At 44.2% G+C, this 12,686-nt stretch overlaps 1 protein-coding gene across 3 annotated transcripts; it reads right to left on the reverse strand.

Moving 5' to 3' along the window:
- Nucleotides 1-709: 709 nt before the first annotated feature.
- On the reverse strand, nucleotides 710-9,542 carry ddx31 (DEAD (Asp-Glu-Ala-Asp) box polypeptide 31). Of its 3 annotated transcripts, none has more exons than XM_030143493.1 (21): nucleotides 9,498-9,542; nucleotides 7,517-7,695; nucleotides 7,300-7,422; nucleotides 6,918-7,105; nucleotides 6,670-6,745; nucleotides 6,533-6,576; nucleotides 6,384-6,454; nucleotides 6,196-6,305; nucleotides 6,029-6,070; nucleotides 5,885-5,949; nucleotides 5,607-5,726; nucleotides 5,093-5,199; nucleotides 4,436-4,662; nucleotides 4,182-4,334; nucleotides 3,980-4,039; nucleotides 3,849-3,899; nucleotides 2,882-3,021; nucleotides 2,717-2,801; nucleotides 2,461-2,572; nucleotides 1,864-2,098; nucleotides 710-1,123 (listed from the first exon to the last, which is right to left on the reverse strand). In XM_030143493.1, exons 2-21 carry the CDS (start codon nucleotides 7,622-7,624, stop codon nucleotides 988-990), a joined length of 2,253 nt encoding a protein of 750 aa, XP_029999353.1. In that variant the 5' UTR covers nucleotides 7,625-7,695; nucleotides 9,498-9,542; the 3' UTR covers nucleotides 710-987. The 3 variants fall into 3 exon arrangements, with proteins under 3 accessions (XP_029999353.1, XP_029999352.1, XP_029999351.1); XM_030143492.1 differs by having other exon boundaries at nucleotides 6,918-7,072; nucleotides 7,517-7,870; nucleotides 9,498-9,515; XM_030143491.1 differs by having other exon boundaries at nucleotides 7,517-7,870; nucleotides 9,498-9,515.
- Between the last annotated feature and the right edge of the window lie 3,144 nt (nucleotides 9,543-12,686).

The raw sequence follows: 12,686 nt of genomic DNA on the forward strand, positions 1-12,686 counted from the left end.
CACCAAACACTGAGCATATTAGCCCCACCCACCAAATACTGAGACTATTGGCTCCGCCCACCAAATACTGAGACTATTAGCCCCGCCCACCAAATACTGAGACTATTAGCCCCACCCACCAAATACTGAGCCTATTAGCCCCACAAACCAAATACTGAGCCTATTAGTCCCGCCCACCAAATTCTGACCCTCTTAGCCCCGCCCACCATCAACACATTAGCATTAGTCGGACTTTGAAGACAGTTCACACTTGTTTGGGTTGTTTCGTCATGAACTGAACAGATTTAGAGTAAACGTCGTCTTTAGTGGATGAACTGAAGTGTTAGAACTGGAAACTGTAACAACAAGGACTAAGGTTTATGATTTATAAAGTACGACTGTTTATTTGGAATATTTTCAAAATATTACGACTCACAAAAGTATGACATTTTCATTAAATTATGAGATTTTTTATTTTTTTTTAAACTACGACTTTATTCTTCAAATATTACGACTTTATTTTCGTAGTCACATGTGTTTGTATTTTTCCGATGTAGCCTAATACGCCATCGTACCGTACAGAACCCAGTGGATCTACAAATACACCAAACATTTAAAAACAGAACATTTGATCCAATTCCACTGAATTCTTTTAAAGTCAGTTCAGGCCGATCATGTCCAGAGTTAAAGAACAGTTTGTCCATATTTTCATGAGATCTTTCTTTTTTTCCACTAAAACATAAACATGTGTCTTTGTCCTTGTTTATAGTTGATTCTGTTCTTATGGTCCTGGTTCTGATCCACTTCAGATCATATGGTCCTGGTTCTGATCCACTTCAGATCACACTGTTCTGAATAAACGGACTTTCCGTGGTCGATGGTTCAGTTCAGATTGGTGGGCGGGTCCGGACCGTTGGACGGCCCCTTTAGGTCCACGGGCCGTATGTTTGACACCCTGGTTCAACGTCAGCTCAGAGTTCACATCATTTCTCACACGTGTGTAAACAGTCACTCAGGCTCCTCCCCCTCTCCTGTTTGACCAGTCAGAGCCTTCCTCTTCTTCTTCTTCTTCTTCTTGGATGTGTCCAACCCGGAGGAAAACTCTGAACAGACCAGATGAGACTCCCTCTGTCCGCCAGGAAACCTGAGCACGACCCAAGAATCAGACCAACAAACGTCAGGACACGTCAACGTTTACACCAGGAAACGAAAACAGTCAATATTCATCAATAATCAATACGATCAATACAAGTGCATCTGTGTGTCATCTGGACTCAAAGCAGACGGAAGACTCCGCCTTTGTGGTCGTTGTTGGATCCTTCGTTCAGGTTCAACTCAAACCTGGTTCATGTGACTAAAAAGCTGTGTGCTGATTGGTGGAGCTGTGGAACACACTGAGACCAGTGTAAACAAACAGACAGACAGACAGACAGACAGACAGACAAAAAAAACAGAGACAAACAAACAGACAAACAAACAAACAGACAAACAGACAGACAAACAACACAGACAAACAAACAGACAGACCACAGGACAGGTAACCCTCCTCCGGGAGGCGGAGCCAGAGGACACACACCTGTAATGATGTCTCTACTGGCCAGTGTGTGTGTGTGTGTGTGTGTGTGTGTGTGTGTTGTGTGTGTGTGTGTGTGTGTTGTGTCCAGACAGGCCCGGTGTGAGGACCAGCTGTCGACTCAAACCCCACATGGTTAATGATGATCTGTGTTAATAACACACACACACACACACACACACACACACACACACACCCTCCACAGTGGTTTCATGTGTTTATATTTTGTACTCATTAATCTCTGCCGTTAAAACAAACCAATCAGCTGCGTTTATTGTTTGTGAAGGTGGAAGTGGGCGTCGGCCTCTCACCTCTTCTCTGCAGGTGCTTCTGGTCCTGGGTTCTGCTTTCCCGTCCTCTGCCTCTGGTTCTGGTGGCGGTTCTTGAGTTTCCTGTTGTGCGTTGCCGTGGCGACGCTCAGGCCCTGCGGGGCATCTCGGAGGCCGAAGCTCTTGGCGGCGTGTCCAAGGTGGAGCGAGCGGATGTGGAAGATGTGTTTGAGGCGGGCGGGGTAGGCGGCGTAGGCCCGCAGGAAGGACTGGAGCGCTGAGGACACACACACACACACAGGCTCAGACTACAGCTCCCAGAATGCACTGCCACACCTGCACACACCAGTGGAATGTTTGTGTTTGACAGACTGGTCCAGGAGCTGGACTGGACCTTCTGAAGGACTAATGGTGGACACCCTGGTCTAATGGGTGGGACTCATATGTAGGTCTGACCCGGTCCTGGTCCTAGGGTTGGACTTCTCTGCTTCTTCTCAGATCAGTGTCTCCAGATGTTCTTCTGGTTTTGGTCCTGCTTCTTCTGGACCATGGAGTCGTTCTAATGGTTCTACATGTTCTCTACATATGTCAAATGTTCTACATGTTTATGGACTGTCTGTGTCCGTTAACGTGTCGTACCTGATTTGGCCATTTGTACTGACTGAGCGTCGGCGTGAACGACGTTCTCAAACTCCGTCTGCAGAACGGTGGCTCGTTCTCGGATCTCCTGTTCTCGAGCTTTAGACGAACTCTGCCGACACATGAGAACAGTTTAAAGGATCTGGATCCACCCAGACTAACCCTGACCCTGGTCCCAACAACCCCTGCCTGTAAACCCACCTCCACCTGTAAAACCACCCCCACCCACCTGTAAAACTCCTCCCACTCCTCTCACCTGGCTGTGGTATTTGCCCCGCCCCCTGTAGGCGTCGTCCATCATTAGACTAGACAGGATGTCGAGCAGCTTCATCTCTGATAGGCTGGAACACAGAGGGGGCGTCGATTACTGACATGCTCTGCCCTGAAGCCCATTGGCAGTGCAGTGTGTCAGTCTCCTCACCTGATGTTGTGATTGGCCAGCTCTGTGATGAAGGCGTTCTCCGCAGGGGTGAGGAAGAGGAGGCTGCTTCCTCTATGTCCAATTCGAGCCGTTCGACCGACACGGTGGACGTAGTCGGCCGCTGCCGTCGGAGGAGTGAACTGAACGAAAACGCAAAATAACAACATGGAAACACAGCAGAGTGGATGACAGAAGAAGGAACTGAACCTGTCAGACGCTGCTCAGGGTGAAAACACTCATTCGGGTTATCTAAGGCTCCGCCCACAGCAGGTCAGATTTTTGGGTCAAATCTGATTTTTTGTGTGTGTTGGTTCATATTCCACATTAAATGTGACTTCTATCAGTTTTGAGTCTGAACTGAATGTGACCCTGAAGTGACCCACATGCACTAAAGAGGTCCTGAAGTGACCCACATGCACTAAAAAGGTCCTGATGGAATACCAGACCACACAGACACACACTGTGTTTACAGAAGGAAATATGGTTTTCCTCCGCTCTGAACAACAACATTTGTCGCATTTCAGTGACGGAAAGCTCGGATAAATGCGACCTGGACGTTCAGACTGCAGTCACATTGGAAAATATCAGATCTGTACCAGATTTAGGACCACATATGTAAGTGGTCTGGGTCGGATTTAGGACCACATATGAAAATGGTCTGGGTCAGATTTAGGACCACATATGAAAATGGCCTGGGTCAGAATAGTGCTGTTCAGACTGTCTGTACCAGATCAGATCCAGGTCACATGTGGACACATTTACCTTCAGTGTGAACGGAGCCTTAAATGCACACTAGTAGAATACTCCAAAACAACACCATCACTACTAAATACATTTACTTACATGAATTCACCACTAAAACTCAGATAAAGGTAATTGAACTAAACACTAAACCACCCAGGTCACTAAACCTCCAGGGTCACTAAACCACCGGGGTCACTAAATGTTGGTGGAACAGCAGACTCACCTGAACGATCCAGGTGACCTGTGGCAGGTGCAGACCTCTGGCCGCCACGTCCTGAAACACAAACACTGGTTCAATTTAACGTCAAACCCCTGAAGCCGACGCCCAGACACTGAGGGGGTGGAGTCACCAACCGTACAAAGCAGAACTCCAGACCGAGATGCTGAGAACTGTTGGAAGACGTCTGAACGCTCCTGAAGGAAAACACAAACACACCATGAGTCCAAAAAGTCTGAGTGTGAACGTTAACGTCTACAAAACTTTATTTTACAGTCAAATAGTGTCGATTTATTTTAATCGTGACATTTTGACGACGCTGGGTTTTAACGGCCTCACCTCCTGCTTCATGTTGCCATGGAGACGCAGGAAGCTGAGCTCTGCCTGGTGATTTGCTGAGGGTCTGCAGAGGACGGAGGAAAAGAGCGAGTGGAGGAACTCGACCATCTCGCAGCTCGATGCAAAGACAATCAGTTTGTTACCCTGAGAAAACTAAACCACAAAAACATGAGATGGTCAGGTGACGCTGTGTGGGCCAATCAGGAGGCGGGGACTGATAATCACCTGAACCGGGCGTGAGCGATGTGTCCTACCTTACATTTGTCCAGGATGAACGCTGCCAGACAAACCAGCCTGATCTTACTGGGAACCACCACCACAAACTGCTGCAGAGCTTCGGGGATGGCGAAGCTCTCTGGTTGGTCAGCTGGGTCAGGGTCAGGTTTCACAGCAGGGGTGGTGGTGGAGTCAAAGGAGGCGGGGCCAGACACATGGACGGTGACAGGATCATTTAGACAAATGTCAGCCAATCGCGTCACACCTGAAAGAGCAGAGAAGCATTGAGAGGAGTTCCTCAGGGGTTGACTGTGGGTCCTCTACAGTTTTAACTCAGTTTCACTAATATTTGAACATGTGGTTTAAACAAACAAATATTTCAACTCATCTCGACCTTCTGTTGGATAATCCACCGTTTCACCATTCTACATCATATGTAGAGTTAGTGTACGTTTGAATGTAATCAGCTAATGTTCCATGGCCTTTGGGTTTTACAAATGTTGACATTGTGGATTTTAGTTTTCACTGGAGTCTTAATAAACAATGTTCTGCTTCATTTATAAAACTGGAAACCTTTCAGTAAAAGGTTAACGGATGCAGTTGTTGTTCAAATAAATGACTGAATGGTTTAATCCGATCACATCATCAGATGCTAACTGTACTGGTAGGTTTGGTGTTTGTTTCAGTGGGTTTACCGCTGGTTAGCGTCGCAGACAGAAGGACATTCTGTCGACTCGGTCCTTTGGAATTCAGGCTGTTAAAGATGACCGTCAGATCCTTCTCAAAACCCAGGTCCAACGTCCTGCGAAGACAAACCAATGGTCCACCACAACAAACCAAGAGACATGACAAATAAACAGCACCGACAGAAACGGAGCGAGAACCGAACTAAAGCTCAGTCCGATGGGTCGCATCTCCATCCAAGGACGAAGAACAGTCAAATGACTTCTGAAGCTTTAATAACGGATCAGGTTTAACGTCTGGTCTGGACTGTTTTCAGCCTCTGGGCACCCAGACGTCCCTCATAAACCTACTGGAACTACTACTGGAATAAAACTATTAAAATCTTAAAGTGATAAGTGATAAAATCTGACAAACATCAGTAACCATCAGGGTCTGTTTAGTAGGACACCTGGTTCCCATGGAGACAATAAACCCTACATCTGGACAGAGGGGTGGACAGTGGTGGACAGAGGGGTGGACAGTTACCGGTCGGCCTCGTCCAGGATCAGCCACCGGACGGCGCTGAAGACTAAACTCAGGGTGTGTTTGATATGATCCACCAGACGACCAGGAGTCGAAACCAGGATGTTGATCCCTTTACGGAGTCTGAGGAGGAGGAGGAGTTTAAAGACAGGATGTTAGAGAGGAGGATGAAGAGGAGGAGGAGGAGTTTAAGGACAGGATGTTAGAGAGGAGGATGAAGAGGAGGAGGAGGAGTTTAAGGACAGGATGTTAGAGAGGAAGAGGAGGAGGAGCTGACATACCTGGCCTTCTCCGCCTTCCTCTTCTCTCCGCCCATCAGGACACCTGGGACGATCCAGGTAAACGGCTGCAGAGACAGAAACAGCTGATTCACACACAAACGTCACAGCGTCCACGAGACGACGAGAAAAGACGACAGGAGTTACCTTCAGAAGCTTCTGGAAGGTCTGGAAGGTCTGCAGAGCCAGCTGAGGGACAGGTGGACGGACGGACAGGAGGACAGGGTTAAATGGACAGATGTTCTCTTCAGGTTCTTTCTAAATTAATTTGAACATAGGGGTGTGTCCTGACATGGGGGTGTGTCCAGTCATACCTCTCTGGTGGGGACGATGACCACGGCCAGAGGACCGTCAGACCTGCTGACCTTTGGACGGACCGACTGAAGACTCTGGACCAGAGGGACGGCGTAGGACAGAGTCTTACCTGCAGACAAACGGGGTTAATAAAGGTCTGGTGATGATCTGGACCAGGACCAGAGACAACAAGGCCACGCCCACTCACCTGAACCCGTCTGAGATCGGACGACGGCGTCTCGACCCGACAGAAGGACAGGGACCGTCTGCTTCTGGACACTGGACACACATGAAGACAGACAGTGAGAGACCAGGACAACGGCCGGGTCCAGTCCAAAGGTCAGAGGTCCAACTTACCTGGTCAGTGTGGACACGTTCAGGACTTTGTCCAGAGTCGCCACCTGTAGGACAAAAACAGCCAATCAGAGGACAGGACAGACATGATGGACAGGACAGACAATGTAGAGAATGTAGTTAAAGAGGGAAGGTTTTACCAGGTGAGGATGAAGATCCAGATCTGAAAACGAAGCACTGGAGAAGATCTGCTCCTTCAACGGAGAAACGACAGGCCTGAAGGACAGAAGGACAGGACAGAAGGACAGAGGGACAGAAGGATGTAAATGAATGGAGGTAAACACACAGTCGGTGAATCTGTGAATTGTCTGGTTTCAGTTGTGAAATAAATAAATGTCACTGATCCCAGTCCAGTAAAGTGTCAGTGGACAGGTGTCAGTGGACATACCTGTCCATCTGTGGGATTTGTGGGTTGTGTTTAAACAGAGACGACGTCTTCACGGAGCTCCGCCCCGCCTCCTTTGCTCCTTCATCCTTTTCTTTCTTCAAAATCATCTTCTTCTTCTTCTCTGGTGTCCAGTCAGTGTCCTCAGGGGGCGGAGCCTGGTGGACAGCATTACTGTTAGTTTTTTTCTCCTGTGGATTTGTGATCATATATCAGTTAACACTATAAACACTACAGCTCCCATGGTGCATTTCACCCACAGACGTCCAATCACAGACTACGGTGGCTTTTAGTGCCTGGTTCATGGGAACAGCAGGGGTTTATGGGTAATTTATTTAAAGGACTGACAAGAGATAGGTTAGAGGTCAGAGGAGTCTGCACTGACCTGACTGAGGTGACCTTTGACCTCAGGAGGAGGAGCTTCAGGTTCCTCCCTCCTCTTTTTGAAGGAGTGACCTTTGACCTCTGAGGAGCTGCTGAACCTCCTCTTCTCTGCTCGCTGCTTCTTCTGGACGTTGAAAGAAAAGAAAGAAAAAGGTATGAAAATGAAATAATGCGTTACCATCATCATCATCATCATGGTGGCGGTGGGCGGGGCTCACCACGGCCCATCGCTGCTGTGCAGATACAGGCTTCCTCCTGAAGGATGAAGAGGAGGAGGAAGAGTGACTGATGTTCAGACACAGCTGTCCGTCTTCTGCTGAGGACATCCCCTGGACACACAGGTGAGATGACTGACAGCTGAAGGCCTGGATGGAGGAGGAGCAGGGGCTGATGGGAGCTGTGGAAGACGCACAGCCCCATGGGAACACGTCAGTCTGTCTGTCAGCGCTGACAGACGTACGTACGACCACGACCGTATTTGGACGTTCATTTGACCCTTCGACACACGTCTGGACAAACACACACAGGACACGTCCTGTCCTGCACCTGATGTGGACCGCTGTGTCACATGTCTGTACAAACAGCGCACGACACCATGTCACATGACAACACAAAATATAAACAACTGTGGACACTGATTGGGGCGGGGCACAAACAGATCAGCTGATGTTGTTTGTTTACATGTCGGTATCAACTCTAATGTTCAATGGACCTGACTTAAAGAACAGTGAACAGTTGGATGGGAATGAGTTTTTTATATAGATGGAGTTATAGAAATGCACTTTATGCTGGTCTTAGGTTACCGGCCGATAGGCTGTAAACTACTGTCGTCATGAAGCCTCTGGCGTCGTCATCTGTCGTCCATTACAAAACATTCAATCGTCTTCTTCTCTGAAACTACACTTCCGATTGACTTCAAACTTGGCATACAGCTTCTTTATGATGATGTCAACAAAAGTTAGTGAAATTATTTCGATCTGGCACTGATTCTGGAATTTGGTGCGACTTTGAAAAATTCCCCATTATATGAGATAGGAAGTGCCGGTAAGCTACAGGACCATTGGTCCTATTTTTTGTATGTTTAGTTTTTATTAATGTCTGTTTTTTTAAATCCATCAGTCTGTCCAGGGACGACAGGTGGACATTAGCACCAGAGCTACAGCCTGGTCCATGTGTCCACTTAAAGGGTCATGGATAAGTACACTGTCCCTGTTGAAATAAATAAATAAAGTGAAAAATGAAATTCACATGAAGGTTTTACTGCAGCTCAGATGTTCTTTGATGTTGGATTCTAACAGCTGAAGGTTTCAGCTCCTACTGAGTTTTTACAGAAACACCTGATTTACACGTTTGGTTTAGAACATGTGTTTAGAACCTCATAAAACAGCTGTGTTCAGCAGGTTCAGTTATCGGGCTTTAAGTCCCTGAAGTGGATGGACTGATGTTTAATCCTAATTAAACAGATTCAGTCTTAAATAGTGGTTCAATGTTTCTGATATTCTGGGATGTTCAGTGCAGCGGCTCCTCCTCCTCCACAGGTGGGGGTGCTGTTAGTTTAGTTAAAGGTCCAGCTGCATTAGAAGACAGACTGAACACGTTTGACTGAAACACATGGTCCTGAACACCTGACCATTAGGTTTGTCCGAAAATGTCCCATGTGACGTCACTGCTCCAGGTGTCATCAAAACTATGACCTTTGACCTTTCCCCTGGTCATCTACCCTCCAATCATCAGTACAGGACATGTTGGACAGATTTGTCGTCGCCGAAGTGAAGAACGAACGTCTACGGAGGGGTTTTGAAATATAAAAATGAATTCGGTAAATTTATGTGACTATTTTTTACAGATAAAAACCTTAAAATGACACTTTAATGAACGGAGTCCGGTTTGACGAACAGTGAACGGAGATTATCCGCAGGTTTATTCACAGGAAATGGAAGGAAATTAATCAGCGTGAGTTCATCAAGGAGGAAGAAAACCACAACGACAGAAGAGGCCGAAAACACGCAGAAAAAACACAGTAACCACACGGTAAACACACAGAAAACACGCGTGTCGTGACCATGGCTGAAGCTAGCCGTTAGCTTAACTCTCTGTACAAAAACAACAACGGATTTAACCCGGTGTAATCCCGCCGTAAAATCATCACAACAACGAAAAACATAAAAGATAAAAAACAAAACAAAACTCCGGACTCACCATGAATCGCACACACGGACACGCGTGGGGAGCTGTTCCGCTTACGTCACGAAGCCCCTCCTACCCACAGCTGTGCGTGTAGACATGCGCAGTAGCGCTTCCTGTTCCCGTTGTTCCTGCTGTTTATTTTTATTAAAAAGAAAAACTACAAACATGCATTCACAGAATCATGAACAGAAATGAATTTCAATGAATGAATAAAACTTTGATCCTTTTTCTAATTTGTTTTGGTTTTTTTTCCCCATTTCTGCTTCATTTCATCATGAACTGTTGGTGACTTTCCAGGAACCTGTTCCCGACTCCAGTTTTGATTCTGTTTTTTATTCCCTGTATTCTAACACAAATAAATGTACTTTATTTTTTAAATCTGACTTTACTTTGAAGGCATTTGAAGTGAATTTCTCAGTATTTTTTATTCAGTATCACTGTGTGGGATTTGATCTGAAATGGATGAAACAAGAAAAACCAACAAAAGATGAAAGAAACGCATGACAAAAAAACAGAGAGAAAAAAAAACAAATGAAGATGAAACTGGAATAAAAAAATGAAGCAAAAGACGACGATGATGGAAAAACCAAAACTAAATGGATAAATGTGTCTTTACTGTTCTGGGTTCTTCTGCGTTCTCATTTGTTCATTTAATGTCATTGCTCTTTAAAGCTCGTCTGTTTAGGTGTTTGTACATTTTTCATCTTATGTGAACAATACGACATTTATTTACCTTATTTTATTTTTATGGTGACATTTAAACATCTCATGTCTAATTCTGCTACGTTTACAGAAATGTCATGAATGTTCCATATTTCTGTCAAATAAACCCATAAATAAATCAGTGGGTTTGACTTTGGACCACAGGACAAACGGTCCAATCTGAGCCCTGGATGAAGTTTTGAAACGTGAAACGGACACTGAAGACGTAAACAGAACATTCAGGGGTTGAAATCCTGTTGGTTCAGGTTCCACATTCAGACCAGTAGGATCTAAAGTGGGTCAGAACCAGTTCAATACTGTTATAAGAACATATAAATACTGTAAAAACTCTGAATTTATCTTTTTTTTTGTGTAAAAATATTAAATTCTATAAAAATGTTTACATTTACAAACGATCCTTTGACACAGAACATGAACCTGAAGAGTCTTCAGAACATTCAGTGGAACTGGACCAATATTCAGCCTGTTCTTAAAGGTTCTGTGTCTTTGTAGATCTGATCCATGATGCACATTACAAATGACACGTTAAGGTAGAAGATTATTCAGATGCACTTATTTTATATTGATCATCGATAGTAAACTCTGTTACAAACCTCATACTGACTCTACACTGTAAAACAAACAAACAAACAAAAAAACAGTATTATTCTGGCAGCAGGGGTGCCAAAAAAATACTGGAAAATAACAGAAAATAACCATCTCATAAAAATACGGTAATTTTCCATAATTAAAATACAGTTTTTTGCCCTAACTTTACATGAGATTTTGCATATCTTTTTGACTTTTTAAATGTTTAATAAAGAATATTTTCATGTATTAAAACAATCCAATTCCCTATAAATATATATATAAATAATTTTCAGTGACACTCAGTTGTCCAATCCACTGATAAAAACTGTATTTGGACAGTTTATCAGTGCTTATACATGTTATACATTCACAAAAATACATTTATTCAACATTTTTGTTGTGAAACCTCCTGTAATTACACAAGATATTTGTCAATTAACACACAAGTCTGGTTCAACTGACAGAACAAATACTTCTTTAACGGTTAATTGTCAGTAATTTTGTTTTATTATTTTTTTTTTTTACAGTATTAAACTTTAAATTAACAGTTTAATCTCATAAATAGAAAATAAATATTTGTGAAATAACGATACAATTGCAAATGTATTCAACTGTATTTTTCTGTGAAAAAAAAAAAAATTCTTTTAAAAATGGAAATTTTACGGTTATTCACAGTTAGTTTTTTCGTGTTATTTTACATTTGACATGTAAAATCACAGTCTGTTTTTTGAATTTCACTGATATTTTCCTGTGCCTTAAAAATACAGGAAACATTTGTAAAATAAACAGTGAAAATTCTGTTAAATTACAGATTTTTTTTTTTTTTTTACAGTGTATTAAAGGTAAAGTGTCCAAATCTATAGAATACTGTATAAACAAAGGGACTTATTAAATAAAAACAGATTATACATGATCTACTGTTCTGTGGTTCTGTTCTACTGAACATATGGTGCAGAAATATGAGGAAATACAGGAAAAACTACTATAGATACATGAGTAAAACAACAAAAAACTGTTTGAAAAATTAACAAAGTAGGATATTTGGAAACAACTAAGAATTTATTTATTCAACTTAAAACCTTCAAATTGTAGGATGTTGTAAATATTCAAATATTAGAGAGGATTTAGAAAGTAAAAAATAATGTTGTTCCAAATGGGATCGGACCTTTTGGTGGGTGGGATCGGACCTTTTGGGGCATGGGATCGGATCCTTTGGGGGGTGGGATCGGATCCTTTGGGGCATGGGATCGGACCCTTTGGGGGGTGGGATTGGATCCTTTGGGGGGTGGGATTGGACCCTTTGGGGGGTGGTCTGCATGTTTAATTTCATGTTCTTGCTTCGTGTGATTGACTGACAGCTCCGCTCTCCTGTGGGACATTAAATCTCATGTGCTCTAGTACTGGGGGGTCCTCCTGGGGGGTCCTACTGGGTTTAGTGGTCTGTACTGTATTTGTGGGTTCTGTCAGTGCTGCAGGTTTGATGCCTTGCTCAGAGGCAGTGTGTCCGTCATCCCGTCAGCGTCTGTCACATCCCATTTCCTGCTGCCGCGCTGTTCTTCCTGTGGTTATAAATAGAGCTGTCAATCACACGGCTCCACTGGGACGCTTCCAGAATTAATTATAGTCATTTTGCCAAAATTGTCACTTTGAAGCATTCGTGTGATTGAGCGACTTCTGAGAGCACGTGTCAGCGTTGGCGGGCTGGCGCAGCGCCGGAGGACGGCGGTTTGAAGAGAACGTTGATATTTGAACATGAAGGTTTGAAGTAAACGAAGTAAACGGCGCCGTCCGAAACAGTCAGAGAGAAGCGCTTTTAGATCAGAGGCAGAATGAGCTGCTGTCAGTCAGCGCCGCTCATTACCAACACTTAAAACACCTTAAAAATACACCGCCGTGCAAATACACCTG

The sequence above is a fragment of the Sphaeramia orbicularis genome, chromosome 9 (assembly GCF_902148855.1).
Source record: "Sphaeramia orbicularis chromosome 9, fSphaOr1.1, whole genome shotgun sequence".
Classification (NCBI taxonomy): domain Eukaryota; kingdom Metazoa; phylum Chordata; class Actinopteri; order Kurtiformes; family Apogonidae; genus Sphaeramia; species Sphaeramia orbicularis.